Source organism: Microcebus murinus, chromosome 26 (assembly GCF_040939455.1).
Source record: "Microcebus murinus isolate Inina chromosome 26, M.murinus_Inina_mat1.0, whole genome shotgun sequence".
In the NCBI taxonomy this organism is placed as follows: Eukaryota; Metazoa; Chordata; class Mammalia; order Primates; family Cheirogaleidae; genus Microcebus; species Microcebus murinus.
In genome coordinates this window covers 17,874,048-17,899,838 of record NC_134129.1, presented here as the reverse complement: position 1 = coordinate 17,899,838, position 25,791 = coordinate 17,874,048, and the positions used below count along the sequence as shown (strand labels likewise).

General features: G+C 37.5%; 2 protein-coding genes across 2 annotated transcripts in view; both read right to left on the bottom strand.

Moving 5' to 3' along the window:
* CORIN (corin, serine peptidase) overlaps positions 1 to 520 on the bottom strand; it is a 196,483-nt gene extending 195,963 nt beyond the window's left edge. The window contains exon 1 of the mRNA XM_075997867.1: positions 297 to 520. Coding sequence (XP_075853982.1) covers positions 297 to 419 — 123 coding nt within the window. The 5' untranslated portion in view covers positions 420 to 520. The remainder of the gene's footprint in view (positions 1 to 296) is intronic.
* Positions 521 to 7,218: 6,698 nt separating this feature from the next.
* NFXL1 (nuclear transcription factor, X-box binding like 1) overlaps positions 7,219 to 25,791 on the bottom strand; it is a 48,023-nt gene continuing 29,450 nt past the window's right edge. The window contains exons 13-23 of the mRNA XM_075997877.1: positions 25,079 to 25,199; positions 24,694 to 24,853; positions 23,892 to 23,983; positions 21,025 to 21,046; positions 20,444 to 20,584; positions 18,259 to 18,425; positions 14,784 to 14,853; positions 13,397 to 13,501; positions 11,761 to 11,847; positions 10,932 to 10,985; positions 7,219 to 8,600 (exon numbers count right to left, since the gene is read on the bottom strand). Of these exons, the coding sequence (XP_075853992.1) occupies positions 8,427 to 8,600; positions 10,932 to 10,985; positions 11,761 to 11,847; positions 13,397 to 13,501; positions 14,784 to 14,853; positions 18,259 to 18,425; positions 20,444 to 20,584; positions 21,025 to 21,046; positions 23,892 to 23,983; positions 24,694 to 24,853; positions 25,079 to 25,199 (1,193 nt within the window). The 3' untranslated portion in view covers positions 7,219 to 8,426. The remainder of the gene's footprint in view (positions 8,601 to 10,931; positions 10,986 to 11,760; positions 11,848 to 13,396; positions 13,502 to 14,783; positions 14,854 to 18,258; positions 18,426 to 20,443; positions 20,585 to 21,024; positions 21,047 to 23,891; positions 23,984 to 24,693; positions 24,854 to 25,078; positions 25,200 to 25,791) is intronic.

Sequence of the window (25,791 nt, the reverse complement as noted above, 5' to 3'; positions counted from 1 at the left end):
CCGCGCCCTCCGCAGCCCGCACCGGCGCCCGCGCGCAGCCGAGCGCGCTGGGCGTGCGGGGCAGGGACTGTGCGGGAGACGCGGCGTCGCCCCAGGTCGGCACGGCGGGGTCCGGGGACCGAGCCCACCCGGACGCTGGAGGACACCCCGCCCATGTTCCCCGGAGGGTCTGGACGGGGGGCGCAGAGCGAGCGCGCGGTGGCGAGACCGGAGCTCACCGACGGCGGCCGCGGAGAGGTGGCACCGCGCGCGCGGGCGGTGCGGGCGGAGGAAGGAAGGGCTGAGCCTGGACTCACCGGGACCGCGAGGCCGCCCGACCTGTCCCCCGCCGCCGCCGCGGGTCTCGCGGGCTCCGGGGTCCCGGCTCGGCGACCGCGGCCCTGCGCCCCGGGCGCGGGGGACCGCTCCGCGGAGAGCATGTCGCGCCGCCGCCTCCGTGCCCTGCGCGTCCCGGGAGAGGCGCTGCGGGTGCCGCTCCGCTCGCTCAGGAAGAGCCAAGTCCGACCTCAGGGCACGGGGGCCCCACATTTTGTCTGCGCCGCAGAGCCCACGCGCGGGCCGCTCCCTCCCTCCCCGCCTCCTCCCGTCGCCGGTCCCACCCATCCAGCCCCGGACGCACCCGGGCCCGCGTCCCCACCTCTTCGCGCTCCGACGAGCCACCCTCCTCCGGGCGCGCATGGACAGCCGCCGGGGGCCGGCAGCGGGGACAACAGAGTGACCGTCCTCCCAGGTCCCCATGGCACACCCTGGACCCTTTTTTCTTTGAGCCAGAGCATAGCCAATCACAGATAAAAATAATAAAATAAAATAAATAAAATAAAAAATCAGCTGCTGGCACTGGCAATTAAAGACCAGGTTTATCTAAAAACAAACAAAAAGAGTTGACGTTTCAAAGGTGACCGTTATTTGCACCAGGCAAGTGGAAACTTGCCTTCTGGAGCGTGTTTAGTGAAGAAACTGCTTTTTGGAAGGCTGCCTTGGGTCTCTGCCCGAGGCGGCAGGGACAGAGGAAGCCAGCCTGCTTCTTCCAGAAACTTCCAGCCTGATCCCTGCCTGGCAAGAGCATCCACAGGCCGAAGCCCAGGGGCAGCAAATCCCCGTCTGTTGTCATTTGCACCAGCAAATGGCACTTCCCTAACCAGCGGGAAGGAGGGTGCTGGAGGTATTCTCCGCCGCCAAGATGATGCCACCACCATTCGAAGCTCAAGTGAATTAAAAAACAGCCCTCATTGGAGTTTTTCTTAGAAATGATTTTGCATCGAATTTCAATGAAGATCGTAATGGAAATTTCAAGAATTACTAATGGGATTATTGAAAAAAAAATGCACCTCCATTATTTAGAGAAGGACACGACGTATAGTCAACAAATTAGCATCAGGCACCTGTTTCTTGGACGTTATTGCTGGGAAAAAAAGATATACATTTGCAAAACCAGGAGGGAAATCAGTATTTTGTTTCTGAGATTAGATCTGAATGTAGAGAATGTTGCATAGGTAGAGCAAAATGGTTGAAACACTGATTTCCTGTTATTCTAACATCAGACTCAGTTGCTGTTGCTGAGCAATTTTGTCATACTTCACAAAAATTCGGCTCTTACTGCGTGGTAGGTGTTGCACTAAGCATTTTACATGCATTCTCTCTGTTAGTTCTATCCACCACTTTGAGGTCGGTGCTATTACCATCACTGTTTCAGAGATGAGAAAAAAGCAGACTTAGGGAGTTGAAGTTAACTAGCGTAGGGTTATACAGCTAGCAAGTACCTGGGCTGGGATTCCCAGGAGGCAGTGTGATTTCTAGACTGTTCTTATTTACCAAGATGCTAATCTCATCATATAGCATCACCACATCAACTAGCCTGGAAACCGAGGGCCTAGGAGAGTCACCTGCTAGCTCCACTGTGAGCAAAGCACACAGATTTTCTGGGCTGCAGTTAACTTAGTCCATAAAATGAGAGGTGAATTCAATTGCCAAGGTTTCTGCAGGCTTTCTGAAGCCAAGTGTGAGTTTTGTGTTTCATCTGTCCTTTCTCTTCCACCTTCTGCCCTCTGGTGGAGGTGCTACAGGAACTATGAAGTTAAAGTAGCTAAATCCGTGGATTTGAGATGGCCAAGCTAGATCAGTCTCCCTCATTCTTCCACTGCTATATATTTGTGTTCCTCTGAGAACTAAAGATCATTGCACTAATGGTGTAAAATAAGCATTCGTTAAAGTTCCTCGTAGCAAGAAAACCCAACCAGTTCTAGTTGCCAATAGCACCAGAGTGAATACCTGAGACATTCTTTGCATGAGGGCAACGACATAAAAAACGTGGGCAAACATCTATTTTTACGTTCTTTGTGACAAACTTTTATAACGACAGGAATCATAAAACTATTAGAAGTCTCATAAAATATTCAAACGAGTTTGAATACGCAGTGGGCTCAGTCATCTTCAGTGACTTATTTGAATTATCCCTTTAAAAAAAAGTGGCTACGTTTGCATTTCAACGTAAAGTGACAGCCATCATGTAGTTTCTTACAAAAAGAAACACTTCCAGCCTATTGAAATTTCAACTGTCTAGCATTTCAAGCATACATCCAACTAGTTAGATAATTTAAAAGGAAAAAAACAACACACACAAACCTTAAAGAGATTTAAAATTGGAAAAATGAAAAGCAGTGAATGTGCATTGGGAATGGGTGATTTTACCAAGCAAACTTTGGTCATGAATCACGCTGCAGACCAAACGAGTGCTTAGTACTACAACCGAATGCAATTTGAGAACAAGAAATTTCGAGATCTTAGAGAAGCAGGTAGCATCCCAGGGTGATGATAGCAAGCAGTGGCTAAAACAGATAACGCTACCTCAAGATTTATTTGCTTAGCTATTCATTCAACTAATCCTCATTTAGGGTTTGCTAGCTGCCAGATGAACGGAATGGAGTTCCTGCCCTCACTACGCTTTTAGTCTAGTGGAATATATACATTCTACAGGTACACAAATATGTAAACCATGGAAAAATACTTGCAGATAGTGTGGGAATGGCTTTGGGAAATTAGAATGTACTAGTTTTAGCTGAGATAGCATGATCCAAAGCCTTGAAAAGTAAAAGAAATTTAAAAATAGCAAGAAACAGGCAAACTGGAAATCTACCTGTTACACAGAGAGGGGAGTGTTTATTTAGCTGGAAAAGGTAGTTTACTTAGCTACCCTATTTAGGTAGGGTGTAGATGTATCATAATATTAATATATTCTAGCCCACTTAAACATTCAGTGTATGATGAAAGTAACTTATGGAGATGTTCTGTTTGTCATACATAACATTTCTGGAACATCAATCCCCTACACTGATACACCACAGTCACTGGAAAGAAGGTAATGAGAACTGGCCTCATAAAAAATTTCAACGGATTTTTATTTTTGGCACTCTCTCACACCTGAGGACCCTCACACAGGAATTTGACTGCTGAAATGCCCCTACCTTGGCCCAGCGTGAATGGACCCGCCTTGTCCTGCCGGGGGTAGTGTCCCTTGATGACAGTGACCTGTCACATGTGCAAAAAGTGACAGGCCTCACTTCAAAACAGACTTTTTGATGAGTCAATTTCTAGGAGCTAATTCTTCACAGCACCATGAATTAACACATGACCCAAGGCTCACTGGAAAGAAAACTTAGCAGCTCAGCAAACAGTAGATCTGCACTTGCTCAATATACCAAGATTCTAAAATATATGAAACTGGCTTCCCAGATGGATACCTGGTCTCTCGTCTCTTAAGTCGTTGGAAAGTAGAGGGTCTCTCCGTTCCTCCCACCACTCCCAAATTCTAAGATGTACCATGTTTCCCCGAAAATAAGACCTACCCATCAAATAAGCCCCCAGCAGGATTTCTAAGCATGTGCGCAATAGAAGCCCTACCCCGAAAATCAGCCCTGGTGATAGGCGTGGCTATGAAAATCAGCCCTAGTGATGGGCGTGGCTATGAAAATCAGCCCTGGTGATGGGCGTGGCTATGAAAATCAGCCCTAGTGATGGGCGTGGCTATGAAAATCAGCCCATGATGGGCGTGGCTATGAAAATCAGCCCGTGATGGGCGTGGCTACCAAAAAAATCAGCCCTGGTGATGGGCGTGGCTATGAAAATAAGCCCTAATGGTGGGCGTGGCTATGAAAATCAGCCCTAGTGACAGGCGTGGCTGCGCAGCACATCTGCACAACCCATGCCTATTGTCGCAGAGCTGGGAAACAACACCAGCAGCCCTTCTCATCTGCCCCGTGAGAGCACTAGTGCTCCACAGGAGAGATCGGGGCCAGTGGTTCTAAAGGAATTAGAGTCGCAAGAAATTCAGGATGGAATTCGGGGTTTGGAGAGTGATGATGATGTTCCAGAAGAAGACGACTTCACTCTATTTGAATAAATGTAGATGGTTGTACCGTACTTAAAAATAACACATCCCCTAAAAATAAGCCCTAGGGTGTCTTCTTGAGGAAAAATAAATATAAGACCCTGTCTTATTTTTGGGGAAACACAGTAGTAGCCAGCACTCTGTTTCTTCCTCACTCTGTGAAGCTGGCCAAGCTCACAGGCAGACCCTAAGACTCAAGGTTTAGGGTGGTCTAATCAGTGCCCCTTAGAGGGGAACTTCCACACCCAGAGAAGAGACAGAACTATCTTATTGGAACTCTAGCTTTAGTGCTAAGGCATCTGTCTCGCTTCCAAATACCCAAGGACAGGCAGACGTAACAGCTGGGATCACCCGTGTCTTCACAAGTTGTTTTTCCAACTTTCCCCCTTTACTGTCTTATACCTGGTCACAGAAATTTTGGCTCCTGCTGTACCTCTATAGCATTCTTGGTTCAACCCCCATCTAATCCCGTGTTCTTTTGGAGATCAGAGTGTAGTATCTCTCACTGTTTTAATAATCTTGATTACGAAGGGCTGGATGAGGCCCAAGCACCCCAAGACCTGAAGCTCAAAGTCACTCTTGGCAATGAGCTGGATGCCCACATGGGTGACCCTTCTTTGCTACTGCAACTTAACGTGGCTTAATCCTTAGTTGTTTAGGTGGAGGGACCCACAACACAGATTATATGCACAGTGAGAACGGGGTCTTCTATGCCTCACTCTGCCAGGCATCTAGGCAAAGAAAAAAATATTTCTTGAAGGAAAATGGGACACTTTAAAATAGATCTCAGCTGGGCCGAGGTGGCTCACGCCTGTCATCCTAGCACTCTGGAAGGTCGAGGTGGGCGGATCGCTCAAGGTCAGGTTTTTGAGACCAGCCTGAGCAAGAGCGAGACCCCCATCTCTACTAAAAATAGAAAATTAATTTGGCCAACTAATTGGCCAACTAATTAATTTGGCCAATTAATTGGCCAACTAAAAATATATAGAAAAAATTAGCCGGGCATGGTGGCACATGCCTGTAGTCCCAGCTACTTGGGAGGCTGAGGCAGGAGGATCGCTTGAGGTTGCTGTGAGCTAGGCTGATGCCATGGCACTCTAGCCTGGGCAACAGAGCAAGACTCTGTCTCAAAATGAAATAAAATAAAAAATAGATCTCTCCATATTTTGTCTTAAATATTATATCTATTTCCAAATGAAATTTGTTTCTGGTATGAGGCATTTGAAATAACAAGTCAAAAAAAATTCTTATAGTAGTATTATCTCTCTAAACACCACCACAGAGATTTGTTTAAAATTTTTAACATTCATGTCCACGAAGTCCAATCATCATAGACTTCTATACAGAAAGCAAAGGTTTTCAACATTTCGCTTCAATAAAATTCCTTTGGCAATGTCAGTAGCAATCATGCCTATCTGAGATTGCTTGAACTTAATTTAGATGTGAATAGTGAAATTAACTGAAATACAAATACTGGGTGCTGGTCAATCTCTACAAGTGTTTAAACTGAGAAATCTCAAAGCTTTCAGTACAGGTCCCACAAATTCCAAAACAGTAAGCTGATAAACTTTAGTTAATGTCACAAAGTAGGGAAATAAGACCATTACATTTGCGATTTTTATCTGCCATTTTTAGCAGCTATTTGGTAACTTTTCCCGTCCCTCCTTTCATTGCCTCCGGACTCAAGCAACAAGGACAAGACGCACCACTTTATTTCCGTCGCAACAAATCAGTGTACGCGTTCAGACAAAATTTAACTTCATCTTGACCTCAAAGAATGCATTTCTCTCCTCTGCCCTGTTTCGTTCATCCCACTTCCGCAGCTCATGCAAGCAGTTCCTGCAGCAGTGGGAGCCCTGGGAACTGGAGCCCTGGATCACAGCACTCCCAGCACTCTAGCCCGCACTGCCTCCCCCAGCGCTCGTCCCTCCCCTGCCGCCTGGCCCTTGCATCTTTTCTGCAGTCTTAAAACAACAACAACAACAAAAAGTCTTCCCTGCTTAAAACCCTCCAGTATGGTCCACTGACTGGAGTGGACTGGATTTGCATGAAACTCGAACCCCGTACCCTGGTCTATGAAGGACTGTGTGAGCTGGGCTGGACACAGCCCCTCTCAATTTCAGTGTCATGAAGCTCCAGCCACACCTGCCCTTCCCTCTGCTCCTCAGCGGTGCCAGACACCTCCCAAACGCAGGGCCTTCCCCGTGCTGAACTAGCCAATGCCCCTTCACCCCTACTGCCGCCACTTCCTATACCAGTTCTCTGTTTTTCACCCCACTTATCACACGTACGTTTATGTTCATTTCTCGTGTGTCTGTTTCCTCTCTTCTGCTCCTTAGCTGCAACTGGAGAGGAAAGGTCACTGTTTTCTCTGTTACCCAGGAAGTTCCTGTCTTATGGGAAACACACCTGTTGCTGATTGAATAAATGAAGAAATAGTTGTGTGACTCTGGGTAAATTAATTAAGCTCTGAGCTAGCCAAACAAAAAAATTTATTAATTTATCATTCAATCGCTTTCAGCTCCTAAATTCTTCCCCACAAATTGGAAAAAAAGAAAAAAGAAAAACCTTAGTAAGTACAAGGGCCAGCAAACAACAGACATGAACTAGGCATCAGGCTTACTAGGCTAAGATTCTGAAGTACGTTGAGAATGCCTTCCCACAGACACCTGGCTGTCTATGTTCCTTAGAATCAACTTTAGTTACAGCAGGTAGTAACTGGGGTGTAGCTGATCTGATTTAGAGTTTCAGAAATGTCAACCCTGTAACTCTACCATTGGGAAAGGTAAAAAAAAAAAAAAAAAAAAAAAATCTAAAATCCAAACACAAAGCCATAGAGAAAGGAATGACTGTCCTTTAATTCTGGATACCAGCCAATACTTAATTAATGATTACAACACTAAAACATTTTGAGTTAAATCCAGCAACATTTTAAAATCCTTTCTACTTCTGTTTAAAACACACTTCTATCACTTTTTAGAATCTATCAACTACTGTGTTCTGCATCATGGATTAGAGTTTTATACAGATACTAATGCCTAACCTAAAATTATAGGCTCTTAAGATATTTTAGGTACTAATAAATATTCTAGATTATAAATTTGGCATGAAAAATTTTTAATGAAACATTAATCATACAAAAATAGCAAAACTATTTAAAATGAATTACAATTCAGAGAGATTTCACTTACTAATATTTCCTTATCAGTTTGTTTTTAGAAGCTGATTTTTTCCAGCTTAAATATTTATGATTGTGGTAAGGAGAAATGAGAATAAAGTACATAAAGCTCATAACCCTGTGCTCAGCACATACTGTTGATAAATATTGGTTTTCCTTTTATTATTGTTTTAGAAAGACACAAGATTACAAAACATGTCAACTTCAGTTAAAAGCTTCTTACACAAGAAACAGCCACATGTGAGGAATCTAACCTGGCATTTGTTGAAAACAACTACATTCTTGGGAAACATACCACATGAAATTTATTTCAGTGACTGAAGAAAATCCTAACTAATAAACCAACTTCTGGAATCTAATTATATAGATTCATGTTACAATTTAAGAGGTCTTTTAGAGAATCGCTTTTTTGAAAAAGTACAAAGTTACATGATCAAGAAAAGTACTCTTTAATAAGTAACCAAAGCATTGAGAAATATTCCTCTTACTACACATATGGCTCAGTTTCATCTAAATTTTACAAAAAAAAAAATAGATTGTTGGTTTGAAATACTCAATGAAACAACTAAGTTGATGCAATGAAACCCAATGAACAACAAACACGTTACTCTGCTACTAGCTAAGCCTTGTGAAATACTTTATGATTTCTGTCATGCTTTGACTTGCTAGTGTCACACTGCCCTTTCTACTACACTAAAGTCAGGGTAAAGCTCAGCATTCTGTCCTTCTAACAACAGCTGGAAGAGAATACAGAGATGAATGTGTGAATACATATCATGTTCTACAATCCACATTTTCTAATATTCCAAATTTAACAATTTAACTAAATCCAATCTGAGGTATATTGAGAGATCAAAACTTTTTTTAATCCATATCATAGGCGATGTACCATGCAAACACTGCAACCGAAACTCCGCACACTGAAAGGAGATGATATTTATATTTTTGCCATAGCGACAGCTCAACTGCCACTTCGTCTCTTTTCCTGTTCTTCTTCCGACGACCCTTCAGTCTGTTTTCAAAAGCCTCCAGTTCAGCCTAAACCAAAACAGTATCATTTTTATTAAATTCAATATATACATTTATTTTTATTCAAATGAAAAGTTTCAAATCAATTTGGGAAATGTTTTAATAGTAATGGCATATAATAAACACATTGATTTGACTTTTTTAAAAAACCTTCTCTCCACTGCTAATTATATTCAACAAATTCAGAGTTCAGGTAAGCAGAAAGGGAACTGGGGCATAATCAAAGAGATTATTTCAAACTGTAGGCCTGACTTCAATCCTAAGTATTAAATGTCTGATTAAATGTCTATTAAAAATCTAAAATATTCACATTGGTTTTATACTTTAACACCATTATACTTCCACACCATAATTATAGAACCAGGGTTTTACACAGCTTCTAGCAAGTGCTAAGACAGACCTAGTAAGAATAAAGATACCTATAATTCTAGTTTTTTACAATGTGAGTACTAAACATGAGTGGTTTATCAGGAAGAAATTCAGGTAAGAGAAAAAAACTGCCAGAACTTGATTCTTCTCTTTATCAAATACATTTAAAAACATACAGTAAAAATTCTCCAAGGGAAAAAATGCTTCATCCTTTAAATCAAAATGACAAATTTAGAAAGAAAAATTAGAAACTGGTTCTAAAAAAGGATAAGTGAATTACATCCATTATCAAATGTGGATTTTTATTCTACTGCTAAGAACTTATTAAATTTTTATACATGATAATGTAATATAATACACTATAGTGCACAGTTATTAACTGAAAAATATATATAATATTCATATAAGACTCTTCAAATGTTTATTTAATAGAAGGAAATGTAAACTTCATTTAGTGTATCTATTCCTGTGGCCATAAACCACACGTGAAAAAGACCAAATGATATCCTGTATTATCATTTGTATTAGTTTAATACAACGTAGCATTCTTCAATGAGCCAAAATGTCAGGATCTCCCAAGTGGTTGGGCTACTGTATATAGAAAAAAGTCAAAATATCAAACAGCAGCCAAACTGGAGGACCACTGATATAATAACTGATGTTTACATGATGAGACACAGTTATTAAAGTAAATATTATATCCTAATTTATCCATGTATCCCCTGGGGATTGGTTCCAGGATACCCCCAGGATACCAACATCCATGATGTTCAAGTCCATTACACAAATGATGTAGCATTTGCATATAACCTCCCGTATACTTCAAATCATCTCTAGGTTACTTATTATAATACTTAATACAATGTAAATGCTATGTAAATGGTTCTTTTACTGTATTTTTTATTTATATTAATTTTATTGTTGTTTTTAAAAAAGTTTTTTTCCCCAAATATTTTCCATCCTTGGTTGATCGAATAGGCAGATTTTGAATCTACAAATGTGGAGGGCCAACTGTATTCTGGTTAAAGAATCAGTAAACAGGGAATATATTTAAGATTTTTATTCATAATGGTATATAAAAAGGTAGGGGAAGGGGTGGGGAGGAAACCCCCTAAAGTATTCTTAATAATTTCATTTGCCTGGATTCCAGCCAACCTATGTTCTACCATATTAGCTGGATAATTTACTTTGGGGATATTAGGCAAATCAAGTTTAAAAAACCATAAAATACCAGGTTATCTTGGCTAACCTTTATTTGCTACATGAATTGTTTCTAAATCTCCTCACAAGTCATGCAAGTTTCTAGTTCCTCATTCATAATAGCAGTAGTTTAGCATATAATTCAATCTGCCTGATAAGCATATAGCGTCTCAGAATGCAAACTGACAAATAATTACACATCACAATGTTAAGCTACTCTTTGAGATATACTATCAACACAGTAAATACTGTGAGCAAATGGAGGGCATCAGGAATGTACGTGTTATCTTAGGTAATAACGAAGAACAGGTAATAATCCTGCATTTAAGGATCTAATACAGAAATAAGGGAATGTATTATTAAAACGTATATTAGTTAATAAACAGCACTTATGTGTTACAGATGATCTGCAACTCAGTAAAACAGAAAAATACTTTTACATGAGTAAAGACAGGGGCTTGAGGAGATGCCTTACAACAATGACAACACCCTCCCTCCCACTCCTCCACCAAAAGAGGAGTTAAAACTCTTATGGATAGAGAATAGATGAAATTGGCAAGGAAGTAAATTGGGAATATACAAAATATTTGAGAATTTATGAGATCTCATGCCTCCCATGAAGTAAGTAGATGGTTCATTGTTGTTTTATAGAAACTGTAATTTTCAATTTAGAATAGAGCTGACTAGCCCTAGTTTGAACTTAGAAAATACTTGTGTCTGCACAAAACAATGAAGCCAAGAAACACAAATCTGAGCATTTTGTTAAATTACCTGTTGTCTTCGTTTTTCCTCTTCAAGAGCAGCTTTGGCTTCTGCTTCTTTTATCTGTTTATACACATTTAAAAGTAAGTTAACGATTTAATCATCAATTTTTTTCTTTTTTCTTTTCTTTTTTTGAGACAGGGTCTCGCTCTGTTGCTTGGAGCTAGAGTGCAGTGGCATCATCATAGTTCACTGCAACTTCGAACTCCTGGGCTCAAGCAATCCTCCTGCCTTGGCCTCCCAAAGTGCTAGGATTACAGGTTTGAGCCACCATGCACCTAGCCTATCAAATTTTATATAGAATGTAACATCTTCATATCCAGGCTCCACTAAACCCATAGCAACTTTAGGGAGCCTTATATCTGAAATCATTTAAAGAAATGTAAATGTTATATTGAGAAGTTTCACTAAGACACTTGGTGAGGAACCTGCAGCCTTAAGGCCATATGTGGCCTTCTATTACTAGATCCTTAAATGCAGCCTTTTGAATGAATCCAAATTTTACAGAACAAATCCTTTTATTAAAAGGATTTTTGTGGCACAAACAACAAAGAATTCCAATATCTTATTTCTGTATTATTTTAACTTAATTTTCAGGAGGCGTATGCCAACACTAAAACAAACGACTTCATCCGAGAGCAAATACGCTAACTGGTACAGAGGACAAAAAGCCTAGTTACATGGTAGGCAATGAAACACACCCTAGGATTCAAAATCGGCCGATAAAGCTAGGCTTTCGTTACAAAAGCAAAGAGATTTCAAGCTGTTTTCAATAAAGCCATAAATAAGTAGGGAAAGGCTACTGGCACATTAAGAATGATATTTAATGAGACATTACCTCAGATGCTTTCCGCTTCATTTCTTTGCATGTTGTATCACATTCTACTGAAACCTGATTTTCACGTACTTTATTGCATTGCAATTCCTACAAATAACCCAGATTTCAAATTTTAAATGATCTTTCCCTTAACATCTTAACTACATATAATAAAAAAGCAAAATTTATCTAATAGTTTAAGGTCATATTATTTAACAGTCATGTTCATTCATTTTTAATGATGATATGGTTGTAAGCATCATTAAATACCTACTTCAAACAGTGATTACTCCTTTATTAAGTGAATAAAATAACCCATTATTTACTAAGTGGCACTATTGGACTTAGCTCCAACTTTATTTTTATTCTTTACTTTTCTGTATTGTTTCTTGTTATTCTTATAAAGCTTCCAGGGAATACAATGTTCTAGAGCAGTGCTGTCCAACAGAGCTTTCTGGGTAATGGGAGTGTTCAGCACCTGCACCATCTCTAGGATGAAGAATCACTGAAGAGTTTAGACCAGCTGGGTAGCATGATCGGAGCCAAGGAAATCAGTAAGAAGTTTTGCTAAGGCCTAGGAAAGAGTTGTTCCAAAGTACTAATGGGTGCCAAAAGGTACTTGAATAAGACATGCGATTTCAAAGAAAATTTCAGACACATCTCAGATTAAAAGTGGCTTGACTATTGATTTTCACATAAAAGTGGTCAATTTAAATATCTAAAATGTACAGATCCCAGGCTCTAAGAAGTCATGCCTACAAATGTAAATTCAGAAGTTAGCCACCCCAGGAAAATACACCAGGAACTCTGAAAAATAAATGAAACGCAAAGGACCTATAAAAGATCCTCAATGAATATCTCAGTAAATTAGTAAATTTAAAGAGAAGAAAAAGGATACTAGCTTTAGGGAATAACCACAGGAATAAGATGAACAAAATGAGTTACAACTATAACTGAGATCAGGTAAATCAGAGGTTAAAAAACTTAGTTTCAAAGGAGTCAACTTTGCCAACAGGGATGGTTCAAGGAAAATGAGAATGGAAAAAAAGACTATTGGGCCATCATATTTTCCTTCATAAATAAGTTCTGTTTAATGGTATATAGTTTGTTTCCATTGGGCCTTCCAATCATTAGTTTTCACTCATTTATTCCTTTGGTATATCATTATTTTAAAATTAATTCTTTCCAAGTTTATGTTATTTTATTTTATAAGACTGTACACATAAGGCCTTTTTAAGGCAAAATTTTCAAAGGATAATACTGATGGCAAAAAGATGGTTTCATAAATAAGAGCAAATTCCAGACCATTTCTTAAACCATGTGACTCACTTTATCACTCACATTGTGTTCCTTGTTCAGACCTCAAATCCAGAGCACACTGACTTTATCCAAAAAAGGGCACTGAGTTTGGTTTCAACATAAAACAATCTTTCTTCTGCTATTAAGTTACAGAAAACTAAATAACCTAAGCTGATTTTTAAAATAAGCAGTTATAGACATTGATAGGCTTATTCTAATTATAAAAAAGTCTATGAAATAAAACCTTAAAATTAGATGGCAAAAATAAAATCAAAGAACTACCAGAACATATATACCAAACCAAACCGAACAAAAACAACTTACATAGCAAAGTATTTTCAATAACTTAAATATTTACCTTTTTTATTCTTTTACAAGGACATCTAAGTTTTACCTTCTGGTTGCAATTAAAGGGACATTCACCAGGATGACACATCTCTTTGCATCTATGACCACAGGGAAGCTTAAATAAAACGAACATAGAGCAATTACACATTTACAGTTTGGTGATACTCTACCTCCCCCCTCACCCCAGCAACTATTTTAATAATCAATCCTGGCTAATGGGCTAATTTGTCAACTATTTTTCTTTTAGATATAAATTACTTTAATTATACAAAAAAATTTTTGCAGCGTATTATGGGGGTACAAAGGTTTAAGTTACATATGTTGCCCATGCTCTCCCTCCCCCCTTGAGTCAGAGCTTCAAGCGTCACCATCCCCCAAATGTTGCACATCTCACTCATTATGTTTGTATATACCCATCCCCTCCTCTCTCCTCCCACCTGCCCAACACCCGACAAATGTTATTCGTATATGTCCACTTAGGTGCTGATCAGTTAATACCAATTTGCTGGTGAGTACATGTGGTGCTGGTTTTTCCATTCTTGAGATCCTTCACTTAGTAGAATGGGCTCCAGCTCTATCCAGAAAAATACTAGGGGTGCTAGATCACTGTTGTTTCTTAAAGCTGAATAGTACTCCATGGTATACATATACCACATTTTATTAATCCGCTCATGTATGGATGGGCATTTGGGTTGTTTCCACATCTTTGCAATTGTGAATTGTGCTGCTATAAACATTCGAATGCAGGTGTCTTTTTTGTAGAGTGTCACTGGATCTTTTGGGTAGATGCCCAGTAGTGGGATTGCTGGATCAAATGGTAGATCTACTTGTATCACTTTAAGGTATCTCCATATTGCTTTCCACAGAGGTTATACAAAATTTTTAAATATTCTCCCCAGCTTTACCCCAAGAGTACGTCTTACAGCCACCCGTGTAACTAGTTGTAGCCACGTGACTAAGTTCTGGCCAATAGAGGCACGCACACGGCAGGAGCACACACACACACGCTTATTTTGTAAATAACCTAATGGATTCACTGTCTAACTGCTTATGACCCACATAGTTCTCAATCTATTTCTATTTTAAGTCTGAACCACATTTGGGGGGATAAGCACTTTGTCAATATTTTATTATATAAAGTACGTAAGCGAGCTTTATAATTTCTTTCTCATAAAAAAATCTTCAAAGGGTTATTCCTAGTTCTAACATCCCCAAATTTCATAAAATGAAGTGCATCTACTCTAACCTTATGCATCACATGTATACAGACATGAATCACATCCCACTAGAGTGTGGGTCGAGAAAAGATCTGAAATAAGACAACCAAGCAAGAAAAAAGAAAATCTAAGAGAACAATGCCCAAGGTACAAAATTTAAAAGGTTCTATTAAAGCTTACCTCTTTAGGGCACTGATTTTTGCAACAACTGAGGAGATTCTTTTCATTTATATCAGCTGTGGTTATTTTTCTAAAAAAAAAAAGAGAAAGTTTTGATGACATTCAAACCAATGCCTATCTGCTACCATATTTTTCCTAAAAGCAATTCACACTTTCAAACATATCCATAAAATTATTATATTTATTTATTTCCTCAAGAATTATTTTAATTATTTCTCTATCTGTAATAATTATCTTCAAATTACGTAACTGTTCTGATAACTCATACCATCCAGGCTCTATCCCTAACAAGTCAAATGTCAAAAAGGTAATCGCCGTAAGAAAGTGCAAAACACACAAACACCATCTGTGCCTGGCCTCTCTTTAACAGTTCCTGCTACTACCTTTCCATTCAGACCAATCATTATAACTCATAATAACTACTCTTCTTAATGCCCTTACACAAAAAATTTAAAACTAGTCATTTAATATGTTTAAACTGAGGAATTCAGGCTCTTCAGTGGGAGATACAATTAGCTTATTTAAAACAGAAAAAATTTTCAAAAATCATAAGCAACTACTTTGTAAACTTCTAAGCAAATACATTTGAAAAGCCTAGATGAAATAGATAATTTCTGAGGAAAATATATTTTCCAAAATTGATCCCATGTAAAAGAGGAAAATGGAGGGACTTCCATTAGAGAAAACAGAGAAACTCATCAAAAAAACAACATACACCCCCATCCCCAGACCCAGATGGTTTCAAAGGAAAAATCTAGAAAACTCTCAACGACCAGTTAATCCTAATGATACTACATAATGCATTCTAGAGTACAGAATACCAGAGAAATGGCCAAGGTTATTTTATAAAACAAATATGTTGCCAAATGGTAATTTTCTAGCTCCATCTTGTCTTCCATATTTATCATTTGGCATTACTATAAGGAAGAACTCCCTGCTTCCCTATGTATTAATGCCAGCATGAACCAATTATTTAATAACCATATTATTTAATCTCTATCATTTTGATGTTTAAATTATTAAACATCAAAGGCTCGTGATACAAGAGTGTCTTTAAACTGGTTCCCATATCCCTTTGATATGTCTCCATCTGTTTTTTGGTATTTTATTTCTTTTTGGCTGATAAAAATGTCCCAGGTTCATCTTGTACTTTACCTATGCTACCCTAGGACTTAGCCATTTCTCCAGGAGCCTTTATAGTGGACAGTGATATTTAAAAACCACTAGGTGTGCTTACATTACTTCTAGGCTCTTTGTTTTGATACATTAAAGGCCATTTTTGAATTTCTGTTTGCGAACTGACTGTTCACATCCTTTGCACTTTTTTATTCTTGGGGTTTTGTTCCTTTTTTCTCCTTTCCCCAGCAATTCACATCTTTGGGCTCCACTTTTACTTCTCTTGCTATTTTTACCACATCTGCAGAAATTCCCTCCACTGAGCTTGTGAACCCCTCAAAGTCATCCGTGACAGTTGGAATCAACTTCTTCTGTTGTTAATACTGACATTCTGACATCTTTCCATGAATCAAGCATATTCTTAATGGCATCTAGAAGGACAAATCCCTTCCAGAAGTTTTTCAGTTTACTTTGTCCAGATCAATAAGAGAAATCACCATCTGTATCTGGCAGCTATAGCCTTACAAAATGTATGACTTAAATAATAGGATTGAAAGTCAAAATTATTCCTTGATCCACGGGCTCCAGAAGAGATGCTATGTTAACAGGCAGAATATTAACCTCCTTGTACATTGCCACAAGAGCTCTTAGGTGATCAGGTGCATTGTCAATAAGCATTATTATTTTGAAGGAATCTTCTTTTTTCTGAGCAGGTCTCAATAGTGAGCTTTAAAACATTCAGTAAACCATGCTATAGACAGATGTGCTGTCATCCAGGATTTGCTCTTTCATTTATAGACCACAGGCAGACTAGATTTAGTAGAATTCCTAAAGGCCCTAGGATTTTCAAAATGGTAAATAAGCATCAGCTTCAATTTAAACTTAGCGGCTGTATTAGCCCCCAGTAAGAAAGTCAGTCTGTCCTTTGAAACTTTGAAGCCAGGCATTGACCTTTCTGCTCTCAAGCTATTAAAGTCCTGGATTGGCATCATCTTTCAACAGAAGGCTGTTCTGTCTGTGTTGAAAACCTGTTGTTCCATGTAGCCACCTTCACCCATTGCCTTAGCTAGATCTCTGGATAACGTGCTGCAGCTTCTACATCAGCACCTGCTGCTTCACCTTGCACCATTACATTATGGAGACAGCTTCTTTCCTTAAACCTCACAAACTTTTCTTGCAAACTTTTCTTCTGCAGTGTCCTCATCTCTCTCAGCCTTTGTGGAGTTAAAGAGAGCTGGGGTCTTTAATCTGGATTAGGCTTTGGCTTAAGGGAATGTTGAGGCTGCTTTGATGTTTTATCCAACCATTCAAACTTGCTCCACATCAGCATAAGACTGTTTTGCTTTCTTACTATTTCTCTGTGTTTACCAGAATAGCACTTTTAACTTCCTTCAAGAACTTTTCCTTTGCATTCATAACTTGGCACAAAGGGCCTAGCTTTTGTCCTATATCTCAGCTTTTGACATGGCTTCCTCACTAAACGTAATCATCTCTAGCTTTTGATTGAAAGTGAGAAATGTATGAAATCTCCTTTTCACTGAACACTGAGAGGCCATTGTTGGGTTTTTAATTGGTGTAATTTCAACACTGTTGTATCTCAAGGAATAGGAAGCCCTGAGGAGAAGGAGACAGACTGGGAATCTGCCATGTGGTGAGCAGTAAGAACACAAAACATTTATCAATTAAGTTCACCATCTTACATTAACTTAGGGTTCGTATTAGAACCTTACAGGAACCCATAGTTCAGTTCATGGTGCCCCATACAATTATAATGGTAACATCAAAGATCACTTAATCACTGATTACCATAACAAATACCATAATAATGAAAAAGTTCAAAGTATTGTGAGAATTACCAAAATATGACACAAGACATAAGAAGCATAAGCTGCTGGAAAAATGGCACTGATAGACTTGCTTGAAGAAGAGTTGCCACAAACCTTCAATTTTTTAACACAATATCTGTGAAGTTCAATAAGTGAAGCATGATAAAACGAGGGATGCTTGTATGTTACAGGCCAAATTTTGATCAGACAAATTTCTAATCTGACATAGTCATTTGAACAGTTATGAATATTTCTCTAATTTTTAAAAAAGAAGTGATACAATCTTTTCCTAACAAAGTTTTATACAGACTCTCCAAATTTTGGGAAAAAAGCAAAATTTTCCTGCTCAAAATCAGGGTTAAGGATCTAGAAGATAGAGTATCCTACAATTTTTCCTTCTAAGTTGACCAGATAATCTAGGCCTCTAGAGTCTAAGCAACACAACTGAAAAATATTCTGTAAAGTATACTACAGAGGGCTCTGAATTATAAAAAGATATTAGTAAGACAAGAGTATTTCTTCAGTCTACTTACCTACATTCCACATATAGGCTTGTAATCTTGCAGTGACATTTTATTCTAAGCATTTGAACACAGGGTGGACAATCTCCAGGGTGACATGGCAAAACACAAGGATGAGGACAGCCTAGTGGCCGTGACTTAGAGCACCCTTCTTCACAAGGAAGGCATTCTGGACCAGCCTGAAAAATAGCAGGGAAATAAACCACCTAAGTACAGAAGTCTAACATTTCTATATATTAAAGTTATAAAATGTATATATTCCATTAAAATACTTTGGCAGCTCTCAAAAACACAGTTAATGGGCCTCCCAGTGCTGGCCACAGGCCGGGTTCTTACACTGCCGCATAGAAAGAGGTGGCAGAGAGAAGCTACTCCAGGTACACCCCAGCCCCAGCCCTGTGCAAAAAAAGAAAAGGAAAAAAAAAATACACTTAATGGCATGTGTTTTCACTGATCTTAAAAATTTTCAGAAAGAACAGCAAGACTGTCAATATGACCATTATTCATATGGATTTTTATGTTATAAACCTAAGTCAAACTGCCTCACCTTTAACATGAACTTGACTACATAAAGGGTATCCCTACTAAAAATGTAAATTACTTCCTAAAGAATAGTCAGGGGTAGAAAAAATAGAGAGAGTAAAATGTTTATTCAATTCACTTCCATCCAATAAGCACAATTATTGTTGAATTAAAGAAATCAACACATTATTAACACATAAAAATTCTAAATCACTCAAAAAAGTTCTGGAGATATTTATCTCATCTTGCCAATAAGAAATATAGACAGAGTGAAAATAAAGAGAAGGACTAGTAGTTTACTTTTTAATGCATGTCAGTGAATTAAGGTTAGATTAGATTTACAAATAAATGTATCTCAATATAACTTAACAAGATACCTCTCTCTGCTCTTGTGATTTAATAATGTAACTAGTATCAGAATCTACAAAAAAAGTTGTTATTGCAAGGCATTTTTGGTTTTCATATGTCATACTTGAGATAAAACAAGTCAGAGATCTATAGACAAGGACACTAAGTCTTAAAGGTTAAACATTTTTATTATCATGCCTAAGTATAGCAACGATTACAACAGTTATTGTTAATAAAATTCTCGGCTATTTTTTTATATTTAGGACTAAAAAGAAATAATGTTTCAAATTATGAAAATATTCTTTTTATAAACAACTTCTGGTTTTTTACTTTTAAAAAGTATATTCATTTATTCCACAAATACTCATTCAGCACTTATGTGTCAGGCATTGCTGCAGCCACTGGGAATAGATGAGACAGGTCCCTGGAACTTAATTTAAGTGGGGAGATAAAAAACATAATATAATGTCTTCATAAGTACTCTGAAGAAAGATAAAGCAGGATAAGAGAGAGTGATGGTAGCGTAAGAAGAAGCCTGCCTGATAAAGTCTACATCTGAACAGAAATTGAGTTAAAGGAGGGAGAGAGCCAGTATCTGTAAATTTAACGTTCATAATAAAGTAAAACTTAAAATTTCTGGCTTATTTCTCATTAAGATACTTGCTAATATTATGACTCCCCATAGAATGAAAGTCTATGAAAAATATTATTTTAAAAATAAAGCTTAATATTATTTAAAATTTGATTAGTACATTTGTTTTTCCTTGCGAAATGGCAATTTTTAAGAGATCTTTGAATAGCTGATTTCTCATGTGTGTAAAACAGTAATTTATACACATATAAATGCACATCTGTGATGCTATTTACTTTTCAACAAAAGATTAGGGATTTATTAAAATTATAAACATCATCTGTCATGGAAAAATAACTGAGCAAATGCTCTAAACTCAGACATATGAACAGAGAGAAGTGGAGATGGTATTGCTACCTACCTCCTAAGAAGATACATAACTTCTATATATTTTTTCCCCTACCCCGTCAACTTCTATATTTTTATCATAAAACCGTATTTCATGTATTAACACAGGCACAGGATGTAAAGAGTTCCACACTAAAAGGCACGTTAGTAGGAGCTAGCACAAAGACAGCAATAGACAGCAATCTGGTAAAGTCAGTTGTCTTAGGAAAACCAAGGACAGAGAAGGAATGAAGGCAAAAAAGAGGAAAGAAGCTAAGCAAAATGGAAAAAAATATTTATAGTATAATTGTTGAAAAAAATGTTTCAAGCATACTGTGAACATATATACATTCGACCTAAAAACATTACCTTGTTTTTGGCAGTACAACCATCCACTTCAGTTACTTTGTGGCATTCTTTCATACATGTATGATTCTGACAATCTAAGGTTCGTCCACAAACTCTCTTACAAGAGTAGGGTCCTACAGCATGGCAGGGTAGTGGACTCACCTTAAAAAAAAAAAAAAAAAAAGAAAAGAAAAGAATATTAGCACAATATACACACACACAAAAAAAAACCTTCTGAACCCTTGTTTCCAAAATGATTTTGCTATCATTTGAGAACAAGTTTCACAAAGGTCTAATAAGTTTTCATTACTAGTATTTATTATGAAAACCAAAGTAATGTATCAAAATATTCCAAAAACTGAATGCAAAAAAGCAATCAATCTCTTCCTGAAAAGAAAATTCAGTATGATTCCATAGTGAATGCATATACACAGGTTAATTCTCAAATAGAAGCACCACATATACTTTTAAAATTAGTAGACAAACTCTTACATTCTTAACAACACTGAAATAATAATACTTTGACCATTATTATTTCTAATAACTGGTATGGAAAAGGTATAGATTATAAGCTTTACTTAATAATGGTGCCTATAACTCACCTCATGCTTCCCAAGACATTCCCTGCAAGGAAAAAAAATAAAATGAAATCATTATAAATTCTTCAAAAAAGATATCCTACGTAAACAGACTAACTCTACTAGTTTTATTAAGAGTAAGAAATAAACACATATGGAAACAAACGATTACAGTAAGGTTATAGGATACAATATTAGTATACAAAGGCCAAGTGATTTCCTATATTCTAGCAATGAATGATTGGAATTTGAAATTAAAAACAAAACATCATTTATATTAGCACAAAAAATGCAATACTTAGGTATAAATTTAACAAAATATATACAAGATCTATATGAGAAATCTGCAAAATGCTGATGAAAGAAATCAAAGATCTAAATAAATTGAGAGAGATATGTTAATAGACAGGAAGGCTCAAAATTAAGATGTACCTTCTTTCCCAATTTGATCGAGGTTCAACACAATTCCAATCAAAATCCCAGCAAGATATTTTGTACATATCAACAAACTGATTCAAAAATCTATATGGAAAGTAACAGACCCAGAAAAGCCAACGTAATATTAAAGAAGAACAAAGTCCAAGGACTGACACTACCTGACTTCAAGACTTACTATAAAGCTACAGTAATCAAGACAGTATGGTATTGATGAAAGGACGAATCAATGGAACAGAACAGAAAGCCCAGAAAGAGACTCACACAAATACAACTATCTTTGACAAGAGAGCAAAGGCGACTGAATGGTTGGTGCTAGAATAAATGAGCATACAGATGGCAAATAAGCACACAAAAGATGCCTGACTTCATATGTCATTAGGAAACTGCAAATTAAAACAAGATACCACTACACACTTTTAGAATGACTAACATCCAAAACACTGACACTACCATACGTAGGTAAGACTGTGGAGCAACAGGAACTCTCATCCATTGCTGGTGAGAATGCAAAATGAGACAGCCACTTTTGTAGATAGTTTGGCAGCTTCCTACAAAGCTAAAACAAAGGCTTAACATATGATCCAGCAATTGCACTCCTAAGAATTTACACAAATGAGTTGAAAACTGATGTCTATACAAAAACTTGCATATAAATGTTTATACCAGCTTTATTCTTAGGTGTTTATAGCAGCTTCCAAAACTTGGAAGCAACCAAAATGTTCTTCAATAGGTGAACGAGCTATGGTACCTCCATACGATGAATTATTCAGTGATAAAAAGAAAGAAGCTATCCAGCCAGGAAAAAACATAGAGGAACTTGAAATGCACACTGTAATCAAAGAAGCCAGTTTGAAAATGCTATATAATGTATAATTCTAACTATATGATGTTCTGGAAAAGGTAAAACTATAGAGATAATAAAAAGACAAGTGGTGTTAGGGGTGTGAGGAGGGTAGGGGTAGGGTGAATAGGTGCAGCCCAGGGTATTTTTAGGACAGTGAAGCTACTCTGTATGAAACTGTAATGGTGGATACATGATACTACACATTCGTCAGAACCCATAGAACCATACAACACAGAAGGTAAACCCAAATGTAAGCTATAGACTTTAGCTAATAATGTACCAACATTTCCTCCTCAACTGTCAAATACATGCCACCCTAATGCAAGACAGTATTATATTAGGGAAAACTGCATGTGGTGGGGAGCACATACCGGAACTCTCTGTACTTTCTTTGCAATTTTTCGGTAAACCTAAAACTTTTCTTAAAAAATTAAGTTTATTTTAAGAAAACTAAACACACCATTTCCCCTTCCAGGGACTGGTTTAGAAATGATCCTGTGGAATGGTCTAGCCAATGAAATGTGAAGGAAGTTCTGCTACAGAGCTTCTCAGAAGTTTCCTCACCCTTTAACAATAAAAAAAAAAAAAAGATGATAGTGATTACAGAAGGCATTACAGGCAGCTTCCATTTATTTCTCCCACTGTAAACTAGGGAGATGGAAGTTAGCAGAAAGGCAAACAGCCCAAGGGCAAAGATGATAGCTGTGGATAATAAAATGAAAAGACGAGTCCAACTCTCAATGATGTGTACTGAATTGACCAAATTAACCAACCATAAAGCTACTCTACTTCCAGTCTAACTGGGCAAGGCAGAAATGTCATTGTGCCACTTTTTATTCAGGTTGTTACTTGAAGCTAAAGGCACTGTTAAATGATAAAGCATATATCGTAAGCTCAGAATTCTCTTACCACAGGGCCAAAATATCATTAAAAGGAGTGTTTATTTTGGTTGTTTTTTTTTTTTTTTTTTAAAAACAAGGCAAGACAGACACATTTTTCTCTAAAAATGAAATTTTATTACCTAGATAGTTCTTGTGACAATATTTTTCAACATACACTTTATAGTAACAATTTTGTTATACACGCCACTGAAAAGTCATGACATTAGAGTCTTTCTACATATACAGGAGTCTCTACTCCCTTGGGTTTGACTCCTTACAGCTCAGCTTCACCATGATTGGTCCATCCAGAAAACCACTACCTTTCATTTCCAATGTTTCCTTTAAACACTCTCCTTCAAGTTTGCTTCATCTAAAACCTGGCTTTCTTGTCTTCAGGGAGCCTAAACTCTAGCATGGGAATGATCAAAGAAAACTAACAAATGATGCATTTCTTGGATGTGTTTTTGTAACTGTAAGCACAAGCTGCTACGGAAAGCTAAGAAGGATATCAAATTCCAGCTAAGAGAAAAGACGCAAAAAAAGGTATCTACAGGAGGTTTATAAACAGCATGGCAAATATATTTGGAAAAGAATGAAACAGAGATGCTGGTTTATAGGCTAGTCCTGAAATAATAATGAATTAAGGAAAAAAAGGAGAGGCTGACTTTAGATACACTTTAACTATGTTAAAAGATATCTTTTTAAAAAGTTAAAATTCTGATACTTACATAGGAATAGGAACTAGACACGGAGGACAAGGCAGTGCAGTCTGAATAAACGCTGGCTCAGAAGGCTGTTCCCAAGGGACCGTGGGCTGGAGCTGCAGGTCAAACGCAGAAGCACTTTACGTCAGAGATTTAATAATCACATGGCCATTTTAAGAACCTAAGAAAACAGTTCTATGCATCTTCTGCCCAAGCAGGTTGAAATTTGTCAAATAATCAATAAATTGTGTTTACTGAAATATTTTATTCCATCTGTATTCTATCAGATTGTTCCTTTCCACATACATTTAATATTAATAATTGAGGCAGACTCCAGTTTTTAAATGGCAGAACAAAGGAAGTGTAGCCTCCTTCACTTTTCATAAGGAGAATGAAAAATAGAATTGTAAACTCTAACATCCGACATCAGCTGAATGTAATCTCCATTATTTTGCTCTGCTTTTTCCCAGCACCCAGATGAATGCCTGATATACAGTAAGGGTTCAATAAATATTCACTGAATATAGAATAAATCTTTAAGATACGGTTATAGGAGATTATAACCCTAAATCACAATATATGAAGGAGGACTGCCAAATTCATCTATATCACACTGTATTTGCAAACGTTTGTTTATTGATTTCTCTCCTTTTCTATATTGTGAGTTTAAGCCAAAAGACCAAGTCTTATTTACTTTTTCCCGGCTCCATGCACAATGCTTGATACCCAGTAAGTGCTTAAGCATTGCTTGTTGAATGATCAAGTAAAATCAAGAAAGTATGACCCACAGCAATGCACTATTTCTTTAATAACGTTGCTCCCTTACCTTGCCAGTCTGCTTTATTAATGCTTGATCATGACACGGAACAGGACACAAGTGACCACATTTCTCCAAAACTTTTTGGCAAGGTTGATGACATGGTGGACAGGAGCCAAAGTGACAGCGATGTTTTTCTTGACTCGAATGATGACAAGTTGATGGTCGACTAAATCATAACATACAATTTTTTGTAAGTAATTCTGATCATTGAACAACTACATCTAAAGTACAATTCTCTGTTATATATCTCCTGATTCCATAAAAAATGAGCATACTGTGAATAATATTTTAAAACGCCAAAGCAAAATTAAAATGCTAACAACATCACAAGTCGATATGAATCTGTATTTGCAAAACACTGATGTGAGCCTGTGCAAAGCTTCATACTAACCTGCAAAGCTCTTTGCACTTGGGTGGTCTTGTGGTGCGTTCTCGGCCACAGGGCACTGTCACCTTTGTATCGCCACAATTACACTTCACATCTACAGTTTCTGGGCAAGGATAGCAACTGCCTGGAAAAAAAAAATTTGATTCTTAAAAAGAAGTTTCCTTAATTACCCAAATGCCCATCAATGGCAAAACCAATAAATTTAGTATATTCTCACAATAAGATACTTTACAATAAGAATGAAGAAACTATAATAATATGAATGAATAACATTGAGCAAAAGAAGCCACACATGAAGAAGTACATAGTACATGATACCACTACCATAAAGTAAATAAGATAAACAAATCTATACTATTCGAAATCAGAATGATGGTTATGAAAGATACAAGGAGGGTTTCGGAAATACTGGTAATGTTCTGTTTAATGATGTAAGTTCTGCTTATATACTCATGCTCAGTTTGTAAAACTTCAACAAGCTGTACACTTATGATTTGTACATATATATGTATACTGGTACTTCGATAAAGTTTTAGAGATTTCTTTAAAATTTGCTAAAATTTCTGTTCTAAATAACAAATTTAACACATTACTCATTCAAAGCTACAACAAGCATAACTGTATTTAAGTCTTTGGAAAATCTAACAATAATTTTTTTGGCCTATTTTCATACATCTTCTCTCCAAGTACACTATTTTTACACAAATTCCCCAATA